Raw genomic sequence first — 25519 nt, 5'->3', positions numbered from 1 at the left:
ACACACAGGTCAGTCCTACCTGTTGTAAGATACATGCGGTGCACAGCTTACATAAACACACAGATGCTACAAGAAACAGTAAATTAAAATCTGCACAGATGTACTTCAATCAATCAATCCTAACCAAACTTAAAAGACTTTCACAGATGCAATTACTGTATCCTTTGAAAACTCACATGAGAAAAGGGTTTTCAAAAAACTGAGCTCTCAAATAGCCTTAGACCAAAAAAAAAAAAAAAAAAGTATTTTCCCAACCTTACATTACTTAACCCTCAACAGTATAGAGAATGGGGAGGTAGCTAGAAATGTAGCACCTCCTCTTAGTTCTGTTCACTATCCATGTCACACTCCTATCAAACCTGACTACACTATAAATGGCCAGCTATGCCAAAAAACATCCTCCATCCCAGGATTCGGGCACTGTGCTTACCACCCACCAGTCAAGAAGCAATTTCTAGACAGTACAGGAGCCAAAAAGGGCCCTGGGTAGACTGTGGAATGGGAAATTAGTCTAGTACCCAAATCCCACAAGCTAACAAGCTGCACACAGTTCAGATGATATCGTTACCAAATTGATCTTGGTTTCTGGGCAACTGAATGGTATTAATTATTAACTTAGCCAAAAGGAAAAAGCAAAGGTGGGGGAAGCCTGAGTAAAGACAATGCCTGATAGAGTTCACTCACTTTTTACATAACCATTTCTACGAGAACCCAGAATTTGGTTCAGCTGAGATGCCTGCCTCCCAGCCAGTACCTCACACTAATCTAGGAGAGTGAGGACCTGGTAACCGACAGTCATGTAAAAGTCACCTAATGCCAAGAAGCTACAACAGATCAAACAGCATGCTGGCTCAAATGCCCAGAACTTCTGCCATGCTTTGCCAACTTTTAAGTGTATTTTTCCTATAACTACTCTGAAATGGTTAGATAGGAAATACAGAAGTTGTTTGTTCCAGAACAATAAATAAACTGAGGAGTAATGGCAAAATGGGACTGGCCAGTTCAGAGAGTCACCACCACAGCTGACAACCATACAGTTTTCCTGAGCCACGGATGCACAACTATTCTTGGACATGGAATGAAAAAAACATGCCTTGCTTCTTCCAGCTGCTTCTCTCTTGCTTTCCTCTTAGCCTTCTTTCCTTGAGTATTGGCCAGGCGGGCTCGAGCCTCAGAAAGCATCTCAAGTTCATCTGCAAAAGTAAAGACAAGAAAGCATAAGTTCCTCTCCAACATCAGTAGTCAGACAGACAAGAACATGAATGCACTCACCACTGGTACAAGGTAAAGAAAACTTGTGAGGTCAGAGTCAGGTTACAAATCATCCCATCACTAGCCTGCTAGCTATGTAAGCCTGGTCTCATATTTACCTCTGCGAATGTTCCCTTTACTTTACAGGTGCTGACAAGAGCTAAGAGAAGTGAGTTATCATCGAGCATGCAGCCGGTCTTCCCTCCCTGGAAGCTCTACTGTAACATCCTGTCATCAGCAAACGGCACAGTACAAGTGGAGAAACACTGCACCAACTAACCATCCAAGCACAAGTCCAAGACTTAAGAGTCCACTCACATCACTCCTCCCTCCATTCTTCCCTCAGTAAGAATTGCCAACTCGGTATCTCAGGGGAGGGCCTGGTGCCTGAGCTTTAAGTTTCCTAAGTCACAAGGACATCTACAGCCTAGTCACTGACTAGCTACCCTTGGGAACTGCTGCATTCAGACTTTTAAGCCTGCAGGAAGGGAAAGTAGATACTCTTCTCCACCCCAAGCATGGGAGACTCAAGCTCAGAGAGCCTGTATTACTCGGCTATGGTCAAACAGCTAATAGAGCAGAGAGAGCTCCAAAGTCAGGTCTCCCTGACTCCTGCCTCACAGAATCCTAGTGAGTCTCCAGACTGTCATGCAGTACAGCCCTTCGTGGAGAGGACATCAGCCTAAACCTAAAGAAATACTCAGGTCCAATATGCTAGCTTGTTGCCTTCCTTTCTAGAAAGGGAATGAGAAACAGGGTCCACTCATCTCCGAGACATCTGCCTACTATACTACATTTCATTCATCAAATGAAATGAAGAAATGGAAAATAAAGGGGTATCAGCCAAAAAAAAAAAAAAAAGTTACTCTGTAATAAAAAGGGGGGGGCAGACATATCTGGGGAGATACTTAGAATAATAACCACTGACAAAACTGGGATTCTAAAAAGTCAGGAGCTCAAGAAGGAACTAGAAAGAATATAAGGCAGGCCTGAGTCACCTACAGTTACCAAAGAAACACTGCCAAGCATCCACTTACCCTCATCCATATCAATTGGATCAGGCCGAGCTGGTTTTGTTTCTGGATTTGGATCTATCTCTCCAGGTTTAAGTTTTCGGGGGTCATCTGTTGTTTCCTCTTCATTGTCCCTTTGGGCAGTTTTGTCCCTTGTGGGGGGGAAAAGCCCAGATGAGTTCATCAGAGTATCACACCATTTGGTATCAGAATTACCACGGTTCCTAGCTCTGGCACTCTTTCCTTGCTAAAATAACTAAGAGATGAGCATTATGGAAAACATCATCTTTACTAATGCTTCCTGTGAATAAAGTGGCATGAAAGTTCTCCAATTTCAGTATTTTCACTCACGATGAACCAGGCAGCCCTTACTCACAAATGCGCAACGTTCAAATAAAGAAGGTTCTAGCAAATTCTCAGCAGCGCTGGTGACAGGTGACACACACTCACTCTGTCTCTCACTTTTCTAAGATGAGTATGACTTGCACATTTGGTAAATTACCCTTAAGGGGTAATTACCCTCAATTTAATCAGTCATCATTAAGCTGGAAATGCTGTAAGTTTGTTCAACACAGTAACATATACACATATTCTTCAAGATGCTCTAAGAGGTCCACTTACAGGAGGAATTCATAGTGTTCCAAGCACTGGGCTGCTGTTCTTCCAATGATCGGAGCAATGGTCCTCCACTGCGTTGGCATCAGCTTGGCCAAGTGCAAGAGCTTCTCCTCCTCTTCTCTAGACCACTCAGTTTTTTTAATACTTGGGTCCAGCCATTCATACCTAGTAAAGACAACATTTCAAACATTAGTCAGTTACCCAGAATAAATCTCCAGTTTACATATCAGATGTACTGATTGTTAAAATCACATGCTTTCACCCGGGCAGTGGTGGCGCACCCCTTTAATCCCAGCACTCGGGAGGTAGAGCCAGGGGAATCTCTGTGAGTTCGAGGCCAGCCTGGTCTACAGAGTGAGATCCAGGACAGGCACCAGAACTACACAGAGAAACCCTGTCTCAAAAAACAAAAACAAAAAAGTCAGTTCCAGGACAGCCCAGGCTACAGAGAAACACTCTCCCCTGTCTTGAAAAACCAAAAAATAGCACCTTTGTTTTGGTTTTTTTTTTTTTTTTTTTGGGTATGTAAAGCATCTAGCTTAAGCCCACTAAATGTATGCTTTCATCTGCCATACTTTTAAATTTAAAGTAAAACTACTATGGTATCCTCTACCTTCTAACGTCTGCCCAATCTGCTTTGTCTACCACATGGTTAGCTGGATCAGAGTCTATCCAAGTTCCTAAGTCCTCACCACCTCTGGGGTCAAGCTGGGCTGGAGCTTAAAGCCACTGACAACAGGGAACCAAACTACTACAACCTGAGACCACCTCCCTTCTGTTCTGCATCTGACCGTTCCCACCATCCAGAAGACTGGGAACGGGGTCACCTCCTACAATCCAAACTATATTCCTCGAAGCCCATGGGCTACATTGGGGCATGTTCATTCAAGCCAAGAACACATGCTGGTGTCCACTACCCTGTTACTTAATAAGGTGACAGCACAGGTGGAATGATGTTGTCGCATTTTCATGTAGCAAATATGAAATATTGCCACCTTATTACAAGGAAACCAACCACTGTAACCTGGCCTAGAAAATTAAGCATTGTTTAGCATTACTTCTTTGGGAAAGTAAATGAATGCTAAATCAATCAATTCATAAGCTTTCAGAATACAACTCATTCTCTGAGCTGAGGGCCAGCTATCTCTCCTAGGGTTTTGTATTTGTCTCACAAGGCATTCTCAAATAAATACATAAACTCACTCAGATTGGGCTTCACAAGTGATCAGTTAGCACTAAGTATTAGTACGCTAAACTGTGAGAAAACAGACATGGTAAAGAGGAGGGAAATGGTTTGTTTACGCCCACGCAGGAAGCCCATCTCTCTCCATACTTCCCTCTCTATCACAGTTCTTGCTCTTCTGGGGGAGGCTTCAAAGAGACAGTTCACTCATCACAATCCACTTACTGGAGGGTACGTACCATCTGGCTTTGCACTGCTTTGCTGATTTCCTATGCAGCAAGGAGGCAATCCTAGACCACTGGTTTTTGCCATATTTCATTACTGCTGCTTTCAGAATTTCATCCTAAAAGAGTTGCCAAAGAGAATGCATTCAGTCACAAGCCTCTAGATGAGGAAAGACAAAATTTAAATTAACCCCTGCAGATTTCCTATGGAGAGACACACAATCATTTAAAAAAAAAAAAAAGGCATGAAAACTTCATTAACAGTTAATGATAAATAGCATAAAAAAATCAGGAGATGACTGGAGATACAGCTCAGTGGTTAAGAGCATGTGCTGTTCTTTGGAAGACCTAAGTTCGATTCCCAGGACCTACATCAGGCAGCTTACCTGTAACTCCAGCTCCAGGGGGATCCAAAGCCTCTAGCTACTGAGGGTGCCTGTACTCATGTGAACATGCCCATACACAGACATATAATTTTAAAAATGAAAATAATCTTTTGGTTTTTAAGAAAAAGAAAAAAAATCCCTTGAAGGACATCTTACCTGCTCCTCAACAAACTGGAAGTGGAAAGAAGTCAATGTTGAAAACACTACTTTATGACAGACTTACAAAAAGTATTCACCAGTATGCACCTATCATTCTCTTCACAAAAGTAAAGTTCATATGTATATCTACTCAAAAAAAAATCTGAGTATCTACCTTGAACTAGGTCTGTGTACTCCAGGAAAGAGAATCAAAGATGACTTACCCAGATCTCAAGAAGCAACCTGAGACTCTGGTACAACATGACATTTCCTCTCCAGCATCCTACGCACAACAATCCAGGAACCCACAGCTCCCTCGACATCATCAGCTCACCCTGCCTACTCCAATCTCCAATTCTATTTCACCAGAGTACCCAAAGCATGCCCCAATCCCAGGACAACCTGCCAAGTGAACCCAGACACCAGAGGTCAGAGAGCCACAGATGAATGCACCTGCGCACCTTACTTTCAGGTTTTTTTCCACAATGAACTTGAATTGCATGCCTTGGACTTGAGCCTCTCCACTCCATATTACTTGCTGGTAGAATGCTCACCTAGTATGCACGAAAGTCCTGGGTTAGATTCCCGTAAGACTTTGCACGGTGGTACACACCTGCAATCCCAGAACTGGAGGTAGAGGCAGGAGGATCAAAAGAGTTCAGGGTTATCCTCATCTACATAGAAAGTTCAAAGCCACTCTGGGCTACATGAGACACACATGGGCAAGGTTCTAACCACTACAAAGGAATCCTGCTGCTCCTTGATTTTGTGATTCCGTTTCTCCCTCAGAAGTCATCTCTTCTCTAATTTAAATAGCCTCAGTGCAAGCAAGTCCCTTTTCAGTGCCTTCATTTGTAACTTTAATAGAATAAACTTTTATAGTTTTTCTACACTTCAACGTATCTTCAACCAAGAATGTATGGCAGATACAAGATGGATTCCCAAACATCACCAAGCAACCTGCTTCATACTAGGTTCTAGGATACCAAAGCCTGGTCCTCTTGCAGTGATGTCTGATGAGGACAACAGCACCCTATTTTTTGTTGTTGTTGTTGTTGTTGTTTTGTTTTGTTTTTTCTGAGACAGGGTTTCTCTGTGTAGCTTTGGTGCCTGTCCTGGATCTCACTTTGTGGACCAGGCTGGCCTTGAACTCACGGAGATCCACCTGCCTCTGCCTCCCGAATGCTGGGATTAAAGGCGAGCGCCACCACCGCTCAGCAACCCGTTTTTACTGAAAGTCTAAATAATGTGCTCAGCTGCGTTCTCAATGTTTCAAACTACTAACTCACTGCAAGAGGTAAATACTATTTGTTTTATAAAAATGAGTAAACTGAGGCTTTGAGAAGTTGAAACTTAGCTGGAACCACACACAGTAGCGCTTGCAAAACCAAAGTAAGCTGCAGCAAATGAAGATGGGTACCACAAAACCACTAGATAACTAAACCCAAGAAGTGTTCTGAGCTAAGTTTGGAGGATGGTCAGAAAGATGCCAAGCAACAGGAAGACATCTCAAGGAAGCACAAGACTAAAGCTATTCATACATTCAGTGCATTCGGCCGGGCGTGGTGGCGCACGCCTTTAATCCCAGCACTCGGGAGGCAGAGGCAGGCGGATCTCTGTGAGTTCGAGGCCAGCCTGGGCTACCAAGTGAGCTCCAGGAAAGGCGCAAAGCTACACAGAGAAACCCTGTCTCGAAAAAACCAAAAAAAAAAAAAAAAAGAGACACATTCAGTGCATTCGCTCAAATGCACGGGAACTTAATTTCTATTTTCCTTCCTTTCTTCTCCCGTCCCGTTTACCCGTGGCAGGATCTACTACATTCCTGGAAGCAAATACGTAGTTTGTCCTAACTGGCTTCTATCCCGGCAAGGGCGGTGCGACTGAAAGGTAAGAGACAAGACCTTGGGATCTGCAGAGCGGACCCATGATGCCACGGTACGAGATAAGCAGGGAGGTGCAGACGTGAACCCCGCCGCCCGCCCCACCGAAAGGAAGTCAATGAAAAACAAAGTTGCGGCCACCACAGCGACTTCCACCAGGGCGAAGCGCTGTGCACCAGCTAAGAAAGGAAGGGGCTGGAGAAAAACCACGCTCCCGCCGAGGTCCCGCCTGGGCGGCCACGGGGTCGCCGGGGAGAGCGAGGGGGCGCGTCCCTAAACCGAGCAAATAAGCGTCCGAGGGCCTAGCAGATGCCAGGCGGGGAGCTCAGGGCGCCAAGCCGCGACCTCGCCCCCACCCCGAGGTGCGCAGGGGACGCACGCACGGCCGCACCCGGGCCCGGCACACTTGCGGTCTCCCCCCACGGGGACCCCGCGGGACAGCCGCGGCTCCCCGGGACCTCCCCGCGCGTGCGCACACGCTACCGGACCCGGCGGAGGGCAGCGGACGGCGGGAAAAGCGGTCTCACCTCGGTATTTCTCCACACGCCCCCTTTGATCATAATCCGAGGCATCTTGGCGGCGGGGTGTCGCGGCCAGCGGCCGAGAGGAGCTTCGGAAAAGTAGTAACGGCGCTCCGGTCACGGGGCGCCAACAGGCCACTTCCTCCAAGAGCGACCTTCTGCTTTGACGAGATCTGCGCAGGCGTGGCTGGAGGGTGGAGGGGGGCCCCCCCAGCCCGATAAATCTCGCGAGATCTCAATGGCCGAAGGGCAAAGACGCGGCCTGTTTGGAACCTTCAGGCGGACGGACAAGCATCAAACCGCTGGGGCCGGAGAGGAGAACTAAACTCTCGCGAGATGACCGGGGTGGGAGGACCCAGCCGGGAGCGCCGTGCCGGGATTGGTCCAGGCGTCACGCGGGGGGCGGCGACTGGGGGAAATGTCAGGGGGGTGTGGCGCTCCGACCCGGGGCGAATCCGACGGGCGGCGCCGCGTTGTTGTTTCCCGGAGCGCCATGTTGGGCGTCGCGGCCGGGAGGACTCCGCGGGATCCCCGGGGGACACGCCGTGGGCTGCGGCTGCTCGCGCCCGGGAAGGGCCCCCAGCCGGGCCGACCCCGGAAGGGCCACGCTAACTTGAGCTCCGCCCCCAGCGGCTCGGGAAGACGTCCTGGAGACCCGCAGGAACGTCACGCCGGCGTGTCTCGCTCCTCCCTCGCGGTTGGGTCTCCGCGGGGACAGCTTCGGCCAGTGGCGGGAGTCTGGCCCCTGCCGTCTGTGTCTTCACCTGAAGAGTGGCACTGAGGACCACACACGCCCGCTTTGTTCGTAAACTCAGACCACAGCTGCGATTCCCCAAAAAGCTCGGTAAGGTGTCAGCGGTCCAGCGCTCTGCCGGCTCCTCTCCCGGTTACCCGCGCAGACTTCTCCACTGTTCTACCAGAGCAGTGACCTGACGCCACCCCGGGTCGCTAGGGAAATAGTAGCTCTTGGTTTTTTTGTTGGGGGCGGTGGTTGTTGGCACTTCCGTTTGCCTCTTCTAGAAGACATGACGAACTTTCTGATTCGATTGCTGTTGTTTTTCCTTAAAGTGGGGAATCAATAAAATATCACTGCTTTCTGTTGAAAGGGAGGTAGTGTAGTATTAAGAAGAACATATGGGCCGAGCGGCAGTGGCACACATCTTTAATCTTAGCACTTGGGAGGCAGAGGCAAGTGGATCTCTGAGTTCAAGGCCAGCCTGGTCTACAGACAGTTCCAGGACAGGCTCCAAAGCTACACAGAGAAACCCTGTCTCGGGGAAAAAAAAAAAAAAAAAAGACTTAGAAGTAGGTCCTGGCCTCAACATGGTCCTTGGATCGAGAACATTCCCAAGTCATAGCTGCTTTCGTAGTCCCCTTTGGGATTTGGCCATTGGAATTAGGTTTCCAATATTTGTAAGTCCACAGTTGGACCAGTCCTCTCCCAGAGCACTTTTAAATAGAATATTTCCAAAGGTCCATGTTATGCCCAGATTTTGGGGACCCCCCAAAAACCACCATGGAGACCTAATCCCGCATGTAAAAGCAAAGAGCCTTTATTTCAAGCTCCGAGCTTAGTCTCTCTATCGGACGACGCAGCGGTGACAGCAGAGAGCCCTGAGCCCACTCAGGGCAGGATTTTTATCATAGCAGAGGTTGGGTTGGGGGGATTTCCAGGGTCCAGTACCCTGATTGGCTGACAGTTGTCTAGGAATATCTGTAAAACAAAAAATAGACTAGACTCAAGGAAAGAGTGTCTCTTCCATAAGACATGTTAATGTCGTCTGCTAGAAAATTGTCTCAAAGGATTCGTGTTTTGAGAACAAGACACTCTTCTGCAACTGATGTAGATCTCCCATGTCTGTGGTGAGAATTAGAGTCAGACGCACCAACCCTGCCCCTTTTATTATGTGAATTGGGCCTCCGAGTCTTACCCAACATACTTTTCCCCAAATGTCCCTCAGGAAATCAGTCACATGGAAAACTCCATAAATAAATGTTTCATGATTTCACTTAAAAAAAAAAAAAAAAAAGCAGCTGAGTGGTGATGGTGCACACCTTTATTTTTTTTATTTTTTTTTTTTTATTTTTTTTTTTTTTTTTGGTTTTTCGAGACAGGGTTTCTCTGTGTAGCTTTGCGCCTTTCCTGGAGCTCACTTGGTAGCCCAGGCTGGCCTCGAACTCACAGAGATCCGCCTGGCTCTGCCTCCCGAGTGCTGGGATTAAAGGCGTGCGCCACCACCGCCCGGCTGGTGCACACCTTTAATCCTAGCACTCAGGAGGCAGAGGCAGGCGGATGTCTGAGTTCAAGGCCAGGCTAGGCTACAGAGTTAAGTTCCAGGAAAGGCTCCAAAGCTACATAGAGAAACCCTGTCTCAACACCCCCCCCCCAAAAAAAAAAAAAAAAAAAAAAAAAACAAGCACACAAAACCAGCATTCCCCATCTTCCACTTTACCAAATTAAAGCCAATAAGACCTTGTTAGATAAGGAAGTCTGTTTCTCCCTGTTGTATGTTGAAATACATCTCCAGATAGATATATTCACATCCTAACCCCTAGATGTACATGTGAACTCATTTGGAATACTGTAGATCAAGTTCAGATGAGATTATACTGGTATGGACCTAACTCTTTAGCCAGTGATCAGTGTCCTCATAAGAAAAGTGGCGTGCACTTCTTCTAATTCTTACCCCACTCACCAAACTTCCTCTTATTACATTGTGATTTTAAATTAAATGGTGATTTTAAGATTTTTAAAATCTTAGACAAATAATTGGTGCCTGGATTCCTGTATGATTGGCCTGTGGCATGGGGGATCTGCTTTAAAACAATTTAGTTATGCACCAGAACATATACATATGAAAAGATTCATTGGAATGATTATGGCAGCTATCATAGCTGCCACAGTTTCCACTGCAACTGCTTCAGGGGCTTTAACTCCTTCCAGCCAAACTAGAGCAACTGTAAATTCCTATTTTCAGAATAAATATTTTAAAATGGTGTTTGATAACTGACTGAACCCTTCTATGGTTTTCAGGACTGGGATGGCTATTCTTGGTTGTCAACTTGACTATATTTGGAATGAACTACAATCTAAAAATGGAGGGCACATCTGTGAGAGATTTTCTACTTGGTTTGAAGTGGATGAATCTACTTCTTGTCCAGACCTTTGATCTGGGTCTTGAGGCAGGAAAGCACACCTTTAATATTGTCCATACCTTCTGTTGGAAGCCTATATAAGGACATAGAAGAAGGAAGCTTTTGCTCTTTGCCTGCTTGTCCTCACCTTGCTAGCCCAACCATTCTTTCACTGGCATTGGCGCCTACTTCTTCGGGATTACAGCATATGCAGAAGACCAGGTGAAACATCCAACCCTGTGGGACTGAGCAACTGCTGAATTCTTGGACTTTTCCTTCACAGCTAGTCATTGTTGGGAGTAGCTGGACTGCAGGTTCTAAGTCACTCCATGAGACAGATTCATTCCATAAGTTCTTTGACTCTAAAGAACCCTAACTAATACAGATTTTGGTACCAGAAGTGGTTCTAGAGAAACAGACATATAAAGATGAATCTTTTAAGTATCTGGAATAGGCTTTTCAATTCATCAGAACCTTCAGCTACAGTCACTTCCTCTCCTGGGAGCTTGGAGAATGCTGAAAGCCCGTGGTGTGAATTATATTACAAACTTAAAGAGTTAGATGCATTTGATTATCCTGATTCACCAATTGTAAGTGGCAATGGATGTGATGACTCTGTATATGAAACTTTTGACAGTTTGGGGGAAAACAAGGAAAATGATGCTGCTGGTTGGTTGCTCTTAGCATCTCTGGATAAATTAATAAAGGATAGGAATGAGCTCCGTGGTAAAATTAATCAACTTCAGAATACGGTGAAGGACAACAAAAAACTTAGTGATAAAATTGACCAGCTCCAGATGCAAGTAAACTGTTTAAAGGTTTCTAAGTGTACCTTGGAAGAGAATCTTCTCTCCAGCAGCCACAGAGCTCAAGTTGTAGAAAATCAAACTGAAGCCCTCATTATAAGGTTGGCTGAACTACAGCGAAAATTCAAGTCTCAGCCTCAGAGGGTGTCAGCAGTTAAAGTAAGGGCATTAATTGGTAAAGAATGGGATCCTGTAACTTGGGATGGGGATGTGTGGGAGGACCCTGTTGAAGCTGAGAACTTTGAACTCTCAGATTCTCAAGGGTTTATCTCACCAGAGGAAATAGTACCCTCAGCCCCACCCCTTGAAATACTGCCTATTTCACCTTTCATTGAGGAAATTAATCCTTCATTGTCTGATAAACCAGCAGTGACTTTCTCTGAAGAAAATGCCAGGCACGACAATGTTGCTGTCCCTCAAGGCCCACCAATAGTTGGCTCTAGACTTTTAACTGGACCTAAAGCAAAGCAGGCTCCTCAAGGGGAGATAGAAAGTGTAGTCCATGAGGAGGTGCACTACACTACTAAAGAGCTGAATGAGTTTGCTAATTCATTCAAGCAGAAGTCTGGAGAATATGTGTGGGAATGGGTTTTAAGGGTGTGGGATAATGGTGGAAGGAACATAAAACTAGATCAGGCTGCATTTATTGATATGGGCCCTCTAAGTAGAGATTCTAGGTTTAATATGGACGCTCGCACAGTTAAAAGAGGTGTCAAAAGTCTGTTTGAATGGTTGGCTGAAGCGTTTATCAAAAGATGGCCTACTGAAAAGGAGTTGGAGATGCCTGATGTCCTTTGGTTTAGTGTTGATGAAGGAATTTTAAGGCTCAGGGAAATTGCTATGCTAGAGTGGATATACTGTGTAAAACCTAATCCTCCTCAATGGGAAGGTCCAGAAGACATGCCCTTCACTAATCCCATAAGACGCAAACTGGTGAGAGGGGCACCCGCACATTTGAAGAGCTTTGTTGTCGCCCTTCTCCTTGTGCCAAACCTGAGGGTTGGAGATGCTGCTGCTCAATTGGATGAATTAAATGCAATGGGTTTAATTGAGCCCCCAGATAGCAGGGGCCAGGTGGCAGCACTGAATTACCTGAGGCACAAAACAGGTCTCATACTAGACTAACCAGGCAAAGTGAATTTTATTTTGGCATGACTCATATGAACCTTTGGTACTGGCTAATCAATCATGGTGTTTCCAGGCATCCAGTCAATGAGAAGCCTACTGTATTTCTGTTTGATCTGGATAAGCAGAAAAATTCTCGTGAAAGAAAGGCTGCATTGGATCTTGACAAAAGACAGTCTTGGCTAGTGAATCAATTTCCACCTTGAGCCAGTTTACAGACCCAGAACCTCTTGAATGAAGGGGTGGGCAACTTCCCCTGAGGAAGGACCCTGATAAGATACCTAAAAGTTTTATAGTTAAGTCTTTCTCCAGCTCTTATCCAGAGGGACCTGTGGCCTTTTACAAGGGTAACTGTACACTGGGGGAAAGGAAACAATCAGACTTTCTGGGGTCTGTTGGATGCTGGATTGCCACTGATTCCAGAAGATCCCAAGAAGCACTGTGGCCCTCCAGTTAAAGTAGGGGCTTATGGAGGCCAGATGATTAATGGAGTTTTGGCTGAAGTCTGACTCACAGTAGGTCCCCAAACTCATCCAGTGGTTATTTCCCCAGTTCCAGAATGTATAATTGGGATAGATATACTTAGAAGTTGGCAGAATTCTCATTGGTTCCCGGGCCTGTGGAGCGAGGGCTATTATGGTTACAAAGGCTAAATGTGAAGCCTTTAGAGTTGCAGGTGCAACTGCCAAAGAAAATAATGAATCAGAAACAGTATCACATCCCTGGAGGAACTGCAGAAATTAGTACCACCATCAAGGACTTGAAAGATGCAGGAGTGGTAGTTCCCACCATATCTCCTTTTAACTCTATTTGGCCAGTGCAGAAGACAGATGGATCATCATGTAAGTGCTTACCAAAAGGTGACTTCAGCTGAGGAGGAGTTAATTAATCAAGTAGATAAAACACAACCCATTCTGTGGACTGTTAGCCTCTTTCCCCAGCCATTCCTGTCATGGGCCCATGAACAAACTGGCCATGGTGGCAGAGATGGGGATTATGCATGGGCTCAACAACATGGCCTTCCACTCACCAAGGCTGACCTGGTTACAGCCTCTGCTGAGTACCAGATCAGCCAAGAGCAGAGACCAACACTGAGCCCCAGATATGATACCATTCCCCAGGATGACCAGCCAGCAACCTGGTAGCAGGTTGACAACATTGGACCACTTCTTCTGTGGGAAAGACAACACTTTGTCCTTATTGAAGTAGATACTTAGACATTATGGATTTGTCTTTCCTGCACATAGTGCTTCTGCCAAAACCACCACCGTGGACTTAGAGAATGCCTGATCCACCGACATGGTCTTCCACAAAGTATTGCTTCACCAGGGAATTCACTTCACAGCCAGATAAATGCAACAGTGGGCCCACGATCATGGAATCCACTGGTCTTACCATGTTCCCCACCATCCTGAAGCAGCCGGCTTGATGGATGGAATGGCCGTCTGAAGACAAGTTACAGGGCCAATTAGGTGGCAGTAGCCTGGAGGGGCTGGGGCAGGGTTCTCCAAAAGGTGGTATATGCTTTGAATCAGCGTCCAGTATGTGGTACAGTTTCTCCCATAGCGAGGATCCACAGATCCAGAAATCAAGAGGTGGAAAAGGAAATTGTTTCTCTCACTATTACCCCTAGGGACCCACTAGGAAAAATTTTGCTTCCTGTTCCCGTGATCTTAAGTTCTGCTGGCCTAGAAGTTTTGGTTCCAGGGGGGAAAGTACTTCTACCAGGAATCACAACAAACATTCCATTGAACTGGAAGCTCAGCTTCCCTCTGGCAACTTTGTCCTTCTGATGTCCTTAAACCAACAGATTAAGAAAGGAATGACAGTGTTAGGAGGGATGATTAATCCAGATTACCAAAGGGAAAATGGATTGCTTCTCCACAATGGAGATAAAAAAGATTATGTCTAGAGTGCAGGAGATCCTTTAGGGCAGCTCTTGGTGCTACCATGTCCTGTGATTAATATAGTGGGTAGCCATTCCAGCTTTGATCTGGAAGTTCCAACCCCCACTGAGGCTTCGGCAACTGTCAACACCTACAAGGCAGGGCCAAGGGAGGCGCCAAGAGACCTGAGATCTGGATGGGCCAGCGCGCTCTCTCTGTTCCTGGACCCTTGACGGTGGAGGTTGACGGAGCAGAGCTCCAGAGAACACCGCTGGACTGCGATACACCTTCCCCAGATCCCATGACCTACCTATCCCTTCATTTGTAAGTTATCCACTAAATAAATCTTCCTTTTAACTACATGGAGTGACCTTAATAATTTCGCCAATAGATTAAAGTCAATGGGAAACTACAGCAGCCTAATCCAGGCAGGATGACAGGATACAGACACATCAGGAATGAAGGTGTGGGTCACTCCTCCAGGGAAAAGCCAAGACTTGTTTGCCAAGGGTAGAGGAAATACAGAATGGTAGTAGAGGAAGGTATTTATAAATACCAGCCAAGGCCATGTGACCAGTTGCAAAAAAAACCAAGAATTATAGTTGACATGAGTGTCTGCTGTATTTTGTTAAGAACATGTATACAGATATTTGTGTTTTCTTTCAATTTCTTTATCATAACATCAATTAAGAGAATACTAATAGGATGTCCCCCCAAGGGACACTGCCACCTGTTCTTAAATTTATAATGTATTTTCGGTTGTATGAGGGACAGTTCTATCAAGTTAGGTGTAATTATGACCTGATTAAATATATAATGCATTTGTGATTGTATGTGGGATAGTTATGTTTAGGCATTTATTATGACCTGGTTGTTGTTTTCGTTTGGAAATTAATCATGACATAAGGAGATATAATTGTGTGTCAAGTTGACAAGAGATGGACTTGTAATGGCTATTCTTGGTTGTCAACTATATCTGGAATGAACTATAATCCAGAAATGGAGGGCACACCTGTGAGAGATTTTCTGCTTGGTTTGAAGTGGATGAATCCACTTCTCATCCAAACCTTTGAGGTAGGAAAACACACCTCTGATCCAGATCTTGAGGTAGGAAGGCACACCTTTAGTATGAGCCATATCTTCTGCTGGAAGTCTATATAAGGACATAGAAGGAAGCTTTTGCTCTTTGCCTGCTTGTCCTCACCTTGCTAGCCCATCCATTCTTTCACTGGCATTGGAGCCTACTTCTCTGGGATTAGAGCATATGCAGAAGACCAGCTAAAACATCCAACTTTGTGGGACTGAGAGAGAGTGAGATTCATTCCATAAGCTCTCTTGACTATAGAGAACCCTGGCTAACACAAGGACTAAATCTTAAGATGTGATCTTTTACAGGTACAGCCATTCTGTTTGTCTTCCTTCTCAAAGTCTTCAAGCCTTTGCCAACTTTTCAGAAGGAAAAATTAAGTGGTACAGATTCAGGCTATCCCTATAGTATACCATGCCTTGACCAGTTCTTTACCAGTGGCCACCTAAATCAACATGTTGGGTTTTTTTTCTTTAATAAAACAAAAAGGAGGAACTGTGGCAGTGCATATAAAAAATATATTCTAAGAGATTGGAACTTTTGCTGGACCTCAAAGCCAGAGTTAACAATACACTTTGAGGTTACTTAAGACTGCTATCCTACTGTGTGCTCAGCCTGTTTAGTCTGCCTTTAAGAGAACAATGTAAAAGCCAACTGTACTTGCCTTGGATTTCCCATGTGATCAGTTTTTGATTTTTTTGTTATGTTTTGTTGGTTTGTTTGTTTGTTTGTTTTTAGTTTGGGGATGGGTTTGTTGTTTTTGAGACTAGGTCTCTATGTAGTCCTGGGTGTCCTGGCACTCACTATGTAGACCAGGCTGGCCTCCAACTCAAAGAGATCTTCCTGCCTCTGCTTCCCAAGTGCTGGGATTAAAAGCATGTACCACCATGCCCAGCCCATATGATCAATTTTTATAGGTTAAGCTAATACATAGCTGTAAACAGAGGCTGAGTTTTTTGTCCCACCTGTTCCCAAATACCCAGCAGCCACTTCCCAAATTACCACACAGAGACTTATATTATGAATGTTCAGCCATTAGCTCAGGCTTATTACTAACTAGCTCTTACAACTTAACCCATTTCTATTAATTCATGTACTGCCCTAAGGCTCATAGCCTTTACCTCTATCCCATTTTGTATGTCTGATTTGTTTTCCATCTGACTCAAGACTCTCGACCCTGCCCTTTTTCATTCCCCCGCCCCTTAGTTTGGTTTGTCTGCCTAATCTTATCCTGCCTGGCCAAAACAGCTTTATTATTAACCAATTAGAGTAACACATTCCTAGCATATAGAAGGATCATCCCATGGCATTTCCCCCTTTCTGTCTAATCAAAAAGGAAGGTTTTAACTTTAACATAGTAAAATTACATATAAAAAAAGTTATCAAGCAAGAATTATAGTTATAATATCCAGTCTATTTTTATTTGACAAAATTAGAGAAAACATTCAATTACCATCTTATATTATCTTGGTGAGTCTAAAGCTTTATCTCTAACTTACTCTGTCATCATAACTAAAAGAATTATAACTATGACTATCTAGTCTTCAACTCCATCAAAGACCCCAAAAGGATGAAATGTTACCTAATGACAGACGTTAGGCTGCCTGGACAGTCACCCAAGGTTTCTCTCTAACTTTGGGGCATCCATCTTCGGCTTGCAGGCCTAGAATATCTGACAGACTTATCTGTGAAGCAGGAATTTTGAAGTACTGTCCTACTTTGTCTTGGCAAAGTTCAGCAGTCACCTTCTTTTGTGTTCTGCTTGTCTAATTTGGACAGCATACTGTCAACAGTCAAGGCAAGGGCAGTGTCTTGCCCAGTGGCTAACTTTTGCCACAAAGAAAGTAAACTCCGATGCTGCCAGGAGCAGATATCTCACTGTCATGAAAAGCCTTAGATTATTAAACATATTAAATGTCATATTCTGTAGGTCTTTGAAGTGTTTGAAGACCACCTATCTAAATATATCTGTGTATAACTTGAAAACATATCTAACCTGACTATAAGTTTGACTATTATAGGTGACTATTAATTTGTATTTCTTAATTATACATTACATTTTTAATTGAGCTGTATAAACACAATACCTTAAACAGAAGTAGAAATGTACATACAGTAACAGAAATAACTTTAAATTTTTATCAATAAACTAAAATCCATACCAGTGTTAATATGTAAGATTAACAGCTGTTTTTTGGATTAAAGTAGATTCAATAATCTACCCCTTTTTTTTTTCATCATAATAATATACCCTTTTCCCCATCATTTCTGTAACATATCCTGCTTTCTTCTTTTAGAGATTGGCTATGACCATAACAATTTGTAACCAAACCCCCTAAACAAAGACAAACATCCATAATCCATTTTGGGCGTATGTAGGTGTAGTTTTTAGGCTACTTCTGGCTGATTGGGGGTGCTGGTAATACTATAGGGAACCTGAGAAAATTTAGGATTATGGTTAAGTCCTGACTGGAATATTCTGTGAGACTGGACTGGATCATCTTAGTCAGTAGCCTTGAAGCTGTTCTGGATGCTGGATCATCTGGGCCATCATATTCATTGGTGTCTCGTCCTCTTGCTCTGAAAATATATAAACTTTTAAAGGTAACATACATCTCTGTATTAATACAAATATAAACTGCATTGTACATAAGCCAGTCAAACATAATTTTTTTGTAGTTAGGAGTTCAGGGGGTCTTCCTCAATCAAACCTGACTTTTTTTAACCTAGAATGAATCCATAGCCTCTCAATTCCTGTGGAAAGAAAGACATAACCTCTTCCCCAAAGTAACATACCTTATGACTTTGGAATCAAGATTTTTTTAAATACATAGTTTGGTTTAACCTTTTGCAATCAAATGTCTCTTAGTAGTTACAATTTGCCCATTAATCGTCAAAATCTAAAGAAAACACAATAGAATATAGAATCCAGACTCTCTGTATATTTCCATCTTTACATGGCTTATAGTTTTGTTATTACTCTATTTCTTTTTTAAGGACTTTATTGTTTTTAAATTATTTTTTAAACATAGAACCGTCTCTACCTTTCCTCTTCCCCAAGCCTACACATATTTTTCAAACACACTGTGACCTGTTTAGAGACCTTTTTGTCTGAATCGTCTTTACTGTGTATCTTTAACCCCTTTTGTCTGTGTGAGCAAAAGCCCTAAGCCCCTGCGCACTCTGTACTGCGCCTTGTGTGAGACTGGTGGTCAGCCATGGTGCAGTGCAAGATGCACAGCGCAGCGCAGCCAGGGGACACGTCTCTGCACTGTGGCCCACATGGAAGACATGAACTAAGAAGCTGCTCTTGGCTCCATTTTTGTATGTCTAGAACCCCCCCCCCTTTTTTTTTAAGCTTTCTCAGGCTTTATGTGGATGAACATGCAGCACATTGGAGTGCCATATGTAAACGGAGGCTGAGCTTTTTGTCCTTCCTGTTCCCAAATACCTGGCAGCCACTTCCCAAATTACCACACAGAGGCTTATATTATAAATGTTCAGCCATTAGCTCGGGCTTATTACTAATTAGCTCTTACCACTTACCCCATTTCTATTAATCCATGTACTGCCCTGAGGCTCATAGCCTTTACCTCTATCCCATTTAATTTTGTATGTCTGACTCATTCTCCATCTGGCTCGAAACTCTCTCAACCCGCCCTTCTTCATTCCCTCCCCCAACCCCAGTTTGGTTTTTCTGCCTAACTTTGTCCTGCCTGGCTACTGGCCCAAACAGCTTTATTATTAACCAATTAGAGTAATATATATTCACTGTGTACAGAAGGATCCCACAGCACACAGCTGTAATTTTGAGTTATCTACTCTTCCATGCTCCTGACCCAAGAATCATGCATGACTGTTTGTACATGTATTATGATAACCATTTGCTGGAAACAGCTAATAGGCTGAAAGCAATCTTATAAAATGAATATCCATAAATGTTGAAGATAACATTCAGATATTGCTTGATAGAAAAAGAAGTGACTTGGATACACAACATAAACAGTATGTGGAGAATGAGGCAGTTGTAGGGGATGATGGTTCAAAGACAAAGAGCACCTAATTTTGCCAGCAGTGGTTTTCAACCCTCCTAACACTGTGACCCTTTAAATACAGTTCTTCCTGTTGTGACCCCCCAACCATAACATTATTTTCATTGCTACTTCATAACTAATTTTGCTACTGTTATGAATCATAATGTAAATATCCGTGTTTTCTGATGGTCTTGGGTGACCCCTGTGAAAGGGTCACTCGACCCCCAAAGGGTTGTGAGCCACAGGTTGAGAACTGCTGCACTAGAGGTAAGAGAGTCATGAAATGCACTCTTCCCCTCAATCTCCAAGAAGGACCCAACCCTGTGAACAACTTGTTTTCCAACTCTTGCTCTGCAGTCAAGAGAGAATCCATTTCTTTTTTTCAAAGATTTTTACTTTTTTTTTTTTTTTAATGTGTATGGGTGTTTTGCCTGCATGTATGTCTGTGCACATTTGTGCAGTACCCAAGGAGTCCAGATGATAGCTTTAGATCCCCTAGAATGGAAGTTACATACTGTTGTGAGCCACCATGTGGGTGGGTGCTGGGACCAGAACCTGGGTCCTCTAAAAGATAAATCAGTGCTTGTAACAGCTGGGCCATCTCTCCAGCCCAGAACCCACTTTTCTTTTTTTATGCCATGGCAGCTCTAGAAGATAATATACTTTTCTTTTTCCTTTTTAGATTTATTCTTTTTATTTGATACACATGAGTGTTTTGCATGCATGTGTATTAGATGCCCTAGAACTGGAATTACAGACGGTTGTGAGCTACCAGGTAGGTGCTGGGAACCAAACTCAGGTCCTCTATAAGAATGGTTTACACTCTTAACTGCTGAGCCATCTCCCCAGCTCTTCTTTGCTTTTTTAAAGAATTTCCAAAGTGATCTGACGCAGAAACCCTTTTTCACATAATACCTATTGACATGCAAGAAACACAATTGGGAGAGTCCAGAAATTGGGAAAGACACTAGTGGTCTCCCTAACTTACAAAGGAAATCTGGAAAGACTCTAGTGGTCTCCCTAACTTACAAAGGAATTTTAGGCTACATCTTTCTCCATTTTGCCACCATATTCACCTGGAACTGGATCTGACTAAATTGACATTTACTTACCTGAGGAAAATACCTAAAATATCTGTTTCTGTCTCACCTGTTGTTTTTTGTTTTGTTTTGTTTTACTATTTTCAATTTTATTTATTACTGGGGAGGGATGCTGCAGCCATAGCATATATGTGGAGGTCAGAAGAGAATTTCCAGGAGTTGGTTCTTCCCTTCCACAGTAGCTTCCAGAGATCAAAATCATGTCACTGGGCTTGCTCGGTAAGTGCTTTTACTGTTGAACCATGTTGCCAGCCCTCACCTATCTTTTAACACCAAGAGACTAAACAGAAAAAGGCTAAAATTAGGGATGAAAGTCAACAGCAACATCAAGGCATAGTTAAGAAGAGTATTGTCACCACCCATAGTCCTTATAATCTCCCCCAAATAAGTGTACTCAATTTAAGACAAGCTCTCTAGCTCCATCCCCAACCCCCAGATTGGCATCCCTAGACCCTTCCTCTCATTTACTCATTAGCCGTCACTGGGCAAACTGCTGTCCTAGTATCTTTACTGCAAAATGAATTGCTTGCACCCTGCCATGGTAATTAATACCATATTGCAAAACATTCTTCAAGATTTATCTTTTATTTATGTGTATATGTGCGTGCATGTGTGTGCAACACGTGTGAGGATATCCGATGTGGCCAGAAGAAGTTGCTGGAGTTACAGGGGGTTGTGAGCCTCCCGACTTGGGTGCTGACAACTGTACTCTTGTCTTCTGGAAGAGCAGCAAGCACCCTTAACCGTGGAGCCATCTCCCCAGTCCCTGCAAAACAGTCTGAGTCACCTAATCTGGCTTGAGTTTCAGCTACCAGCCCTTCCATGTCGTGGTTCCAGTTGTAGTTTTTCTTTTTTCTCTTGAGTTCATCAATGTGGGTCTCATTTCTAGAGTTTCCTGTGCCCTGAGGTGGGACAGTGTTCCCAAAGAGAATCTGCTTTTCCTCAGGCCCTAGGGATTCAAGAGTCATTTGAATTCATTCTCTGTTTGGGACCAATATCCTAATCTGGTCATTAAAACTAGACCCCGAAACCATATGTCTCACAGAGATTTTCTTTTTCACGTGCATCTACTTAGCCCCCAGACTTTTATGCCAACGATATCATAGGCCCTTTCATCAGTGTGTATCGCAGGCACATTAAAATCAGTTTGCCCAATGTTTGTTGCAAAATATTTGTTTAACGATGTAAAGATGGGTTGTATCTGTTTAACTATGTAAAGATGGGTTGTATCTGTTTAACTATGTAAAGCTGTGTTGCTGTCTCACCTTGCCTGCCTAAGGCACCTGATTGGTCTAGTAAAAATCTGAATGGCCAATAGCAAGGAAGGAGAGATAGGCAGAAATTCCAGGCAGGAAGAATAAATATGAGGAGGAATTTAGGCTCAGGGGAGAAAAGAAAGGAGAAAGAAAAAGAGACACCAGGGGCAGACAGACAGACAGACACAGAGGAAGCAGGAAAGTAGGACATACAAAATGAAAGAAAGGTTAAAAGCCCAGAGGCCAAACATAGATGAAGAGAAACAGGTTAAATTAAGTTAAAAGAGCTAGTGAGACAAGCCTAAGCTAAGGCCTGGCATTCATTATTAATAATAAGTTTCCGAGTCTTTATCTGGAAGCTGGTTGGTGGCCCAAAGAAAGGTCCAACTACAGATGTTGAACTTCTCCTGGAAAACCTGTAGTTACCCATGAATTTATTTCAGGAAATAGTACCAGATTGATGTTTGTGGGTATATAGGAAGCTTACTGAGCAATGGGTAAATAGGGGTTGAGATTTGGCTTACAAACAGTTTACTTGTACATCCCCCAGCTGTGCCCAATGAGAAGGAGGTATGTTTTGTTTCCTAATTATACAATGGTGGGCTATGGGCTACACAGGGCCCTATCTCCCTGTGACCACTTTTCCTCCCCTCACCCACAGCTAAATCATCCCAAAGGCTCCCTTAGGCCTTCCATCTCCTATGTCCTCTCTCTTATGGTCACATTAAGCTGCTGAATCTGGATAATATGAACACAGAATTCCGAGTTCTATTTGAAATTTCATTTAAAAAGAACTCATTTTAGTGCAGTTTTGCTCTAACCATCCATTCTGTCCTCATTTTCTAGCAGAAATCTCTGTTTTTACTCCAGTCTCTCACAGAGTTTACGGGGAGGAGCCTCAGCATACAGACACTCAAGGCAGCAGTAGCCTCCCAGATACTTAGTGTGCGATCAGACCATCACTCTGCATTGGAAGGACACCAGCCATCTCTCTGACTTCCCTATCCTTTTCCAAATCCACTGGGAAGCTGGCCCATCAGGTCACTAAAAATTGCACCACTCATGTCTGGCATATTCCTCAGTCAAGGTGGAGGCGTTCATGTGTTCAGATATATTGTCTGGATTGTCCAACAAAGCAAGAAGAGTCTCTGAAGAGCTGCTGCATGGCCTTGGGAGCAAAACTCTAAAATACTTTGCCATGTCAAGTTCTGTAAACAGTGCCACCACTGACCTAACTTTTGGGAGCCAAATGTTCAAGGTCAAAGGAAACAGTCCAACCAAACTAATCCTTCCCACCAAAAACTTGGAAAATACTGTAGGATGCTATAGAAATCTTTTATGGAGTTGTGGAGTTTAATGTTGCTATAGTTTGGATATGACTTGGTCCCTGTAGTGATTGGTCATATTGTGGTGATAGATTTAGAAGATTGTCTGTTTCTGAGGATGTTTCCAGAGATATTTAACAGAGGAGAGAAACCCACCCTGCATGTGAGCAATATCATCCCATGGGCTAGAGTCATAGGTAAAATAAAAATGAGAAATCCAGCTGAGCACAGCGTTTCTCTCTCTCTCTCTCTCTCTCTCTCTCTCTCTCTCTCTCTCTCTCTCTCTCTCTCTCTCTCTCCCTCCCCCTCCCCCTCCCCCTCCCTCTCCCTCTCCCTCCCTCTTCTCTCCTCTCTCTCTTGTTTACCCAGTTGTAGATACAATATGACCAGCTGCTTTATAGTACTGCTGCCGTACCTTCCCTGACATGATAAGACTATATTCCTTCAAATTGTAAGCCAAAATAAACCTTAAGTTGCTTCATCTGATACAGCAATGAGAAATGAAACTAATACAGACACAAAGACATGGAAAATTGACTAGAGGCTTGCATCACCACCACCCGGCACTCGGGAGGCAGAGGCAGGCGGATCTCTGAGTTGGAGGCCAGCCTGGTCTACAGAGTTGAGTTCCAGGACAGCCAGGAAACACAGAAAACCCCTGTCGAAGGAAGGAAGGAAGGAAGGGAGGGAGGGAGGGAGGGAGGGAGGGAGGGAGGGAGGGAGGGAGGAAGGAAGGAAGGAAGGAAGGAAGGAAGGAAGGAAGGAAGGAAGGAAGGAAGGAAGGAAGGAAGGAAATTTTATAGGACTTTGACAGTGCAAGGTGTAAAGGGAAGCAATTTAGTGGGAACTGTCCATGTAAAAGGTAATGCTGGTCTCTTCTCAAGGGGTCTTTAAGGAGGAGATTAGATCCTTTAGGAGGGGAGCATCAGGGAAGAAAGTGGGTCACTGGAGCAGACCTCCTGGCTTTATGCCCTGGTCCTTCTTCCTGCTCACATTTGGACTGTGGGTACAGTGTGAGTAGCCAGCCTCCTGCTCCCACCACAGTGCCTTCCCTGCCTGCTGCCATGTCTTCTCCACTGTGGCCGACTGGATCCCTCCAGCACTGTGAGCCAAATAACCCTTTTTCCCTTAGAAAGTGGTAAGAAGGCAGTGCCTCACCAAATACCAAATCCACCAGCAGCTTGGCCTTGGATTTCCCAGCCTCTAGAACTATGAGAAGGAAGTTCCTTTTGTTTATAAACTATCCAATCTCTAGTATTCTGTCGTAGCAGTCTGAGGAATCTACCTGTTACCACTGACCAATGAGCATTCTTGAGAAAACAAATGTATCTGAGTAAAACCAAATGTGAGCTGTATATAATTACTATCAGTGCCAAATACCTTGCATTGGAAATTTGCATACCCTGGGTAGAAAATACCCACCACTTCACGAGACACACGCTTGAGGTATGAGGTCTGAAGGTGTAAAGGATTATGATGTGTGTCACTAGCTCTCAAGTGGGTCAGAAACCAGTAAGAGGGAAAGGGAGAGGGAGAGAGAACTGGGATAAATGCTGTCGATGGTAGAATCTAGATGAAAGATATGCTGGTGTCTACTTTATGGTTGGTGCAACTTCTCTACACATTTTGCAAGTTTTCACAGTTGACAGTTAAACAAGGCAAATCATAGTGATCCCTCACTAGAGTCAGATAACTGGTTTAGGACAGAGACAATGCCAAAAACAAAGACTAGAAAAACCCAGCAATGGCAGAGGCTGGCTGGAGGTCAGTCAGTGCATGCTTGGGGGCTCATTTCTGCTCAGGGATGTCTTGGAAAGTTTGAAGCACCTGTGGATAGAGGTACAGCATTAAAGAGTGTGTTCCCTTACAAGCCCAACAGCTCTAAACCAACACATTCAATGCTCAATGCATGGTGGGGACCTCTGCCCAGAGGACCCCTTGAGGCAGAACACCCACTCCAGGAGAGGCTCTGCCATCTCTGAGCTCCAAATGAAGCCTCCCAAAAGACTGTTCTTCTGAACTCCAGGTTTTATCATTTTTTGAGATTTCTTGAACCTACCAGAGGAGAAAAAACTGTGTAGAAAGGGTGGTGGTGGCTGCCAATTGTCCAGCTCCTCGACTTCTTTGATCTCATTCTTCAAGTTGTTGGCCTTCTCCTTCTCCCAGAAAGGCAAGCTGGAGGAAAAACACAATCCTGATGAGTTTGAGTGTATGCATGTTAAATTTACAAACACCACCAATAGATAAGGCACTACATGCCCACAAAATTAAGGAGGCCTCCACATCAGGGGGCTGGGGAGATAGATCATTGAGTAAAGTGTGGTCAGACTTTCCTTTGGGCCACCAGCTCACAGATAATGAAATGGAGACTTGATAATTATAAAAGCACAGCCTTAGCTTCGACTTGTCCCACTAGCCCTTACAACTTAAATTCACCAGCTTTTTTTAATCTATGTTTTACCATGTGGCTTTTTACCTTTCTTTCATTCTGTATATCCAACTCTCTCCATGTCTCATTGACATCTCCTCTGTGCCTTGATTATCTCCTATT

At 44.1% G+C, this 25519-nt stretch overlaps 2 protein-coding genes and 1 long non-coding RNA gene across 6 annotated transcripts in view; 1 reads left to right on the top strand and 2 right to left on the bottom strand.

Moving 5' to 3' along the window:
- Positions 1–7661, bottom strand: part of Cdc5l (cell division cycle 5 like) — a 39733-nt gene extending 32072 nt beyond the window's left edge. The window contains exons 1-6 of one of the 3 annotated variants that reach the window (XM_076557795.1): positions 7221–7661; positions 5275–5367; positions 4305–4408; positions 2886–3047; positions 2289–2416; positions 1094–1193 (exon numbers count right to left, since the gene is read on the bottom strand). In XM_076557795.1, the coding sequence (XP_076413910.1) occupies positions 1094–1193; positions 2289–2416; positions 2886–3047; positions 4305–4408; positions 5275–5367; positions 7221–7265 (632 nt within the window). In that variant the 5' untranslated portion in view covers positions 7266–7661. Of the gene's footprint in view, positions 1–1093; positions 1194–2288; positions 2417–2885; positions 3048–4304; positions 4409–5274; positions 5368–6714; positions 7109–7220 lie in introns of those variants that run through there. The other 2 variants (XM_076557796.1, XM_076557797.1) reach the window with 2 other exon arrangements.
- A 221-nt stretch (positions 7662–7882) lies between these two features.
- LOC107402210 (uncharacterized) lies at positions 7883–14526 on the top strand. Its single transcript, XR_013046765.1, has 2 exons — positions 7883–8058; positions 10249–14526. It is a non-coding gene; the product is annotated as an uncharacterized LOC107402210 (long non-coding RNA).
- Positions 14527–16646: 2120 nt separating this feature from the next.
- The window catches only part of Spats1 (spermatogenesis associated serine rich 1), a 55436-nt gene continuing 46563 nt past the window's right edge, over positions 16647–25519 (bottom strand). The window contains exons 8-9 of one of the 2 annotated variants that reach the window (XM_016003535.3): positions 25028–25143; positions 16647–17833 (exon numbers count right to left, since the gene is read on the bottom strand). In XM_016003535.3, coding sequence (XP_015859021.3) covers positions 17760–17833; positions 25028–25143 — 190 coding nt within the window. In that variant the 3' untranslated portion in view covers positions 16647–17759. Of the gene's footprint in view, positions 17834–24549; positions 24796–25027; positions 25144–25519 lie in introns of those variants that run through there. The other variant, XM_016003538.3, reaches the window with a different exon arrangement.

The sequence above is a fragment of the Peromyscus maniculatus genome, chromosome 21 (genome assembly GCF_049852395.1).
Source record: "Peromyscus maniculatus bairdii isolate BWxNUB_F1_BW_parent chromosome 21, HU_Pman_BW_mat_3.1, whole genome shotgun sequence".
NCBI lineage: Eukaryota > Metazoa > Chordata > Mammalia > Rodentia > Cricetidae > Peromyscus > Peromyscus maniculatus.
This window is presented reverse-complemented; position numbering and strand designations above follow the sequence as displayed.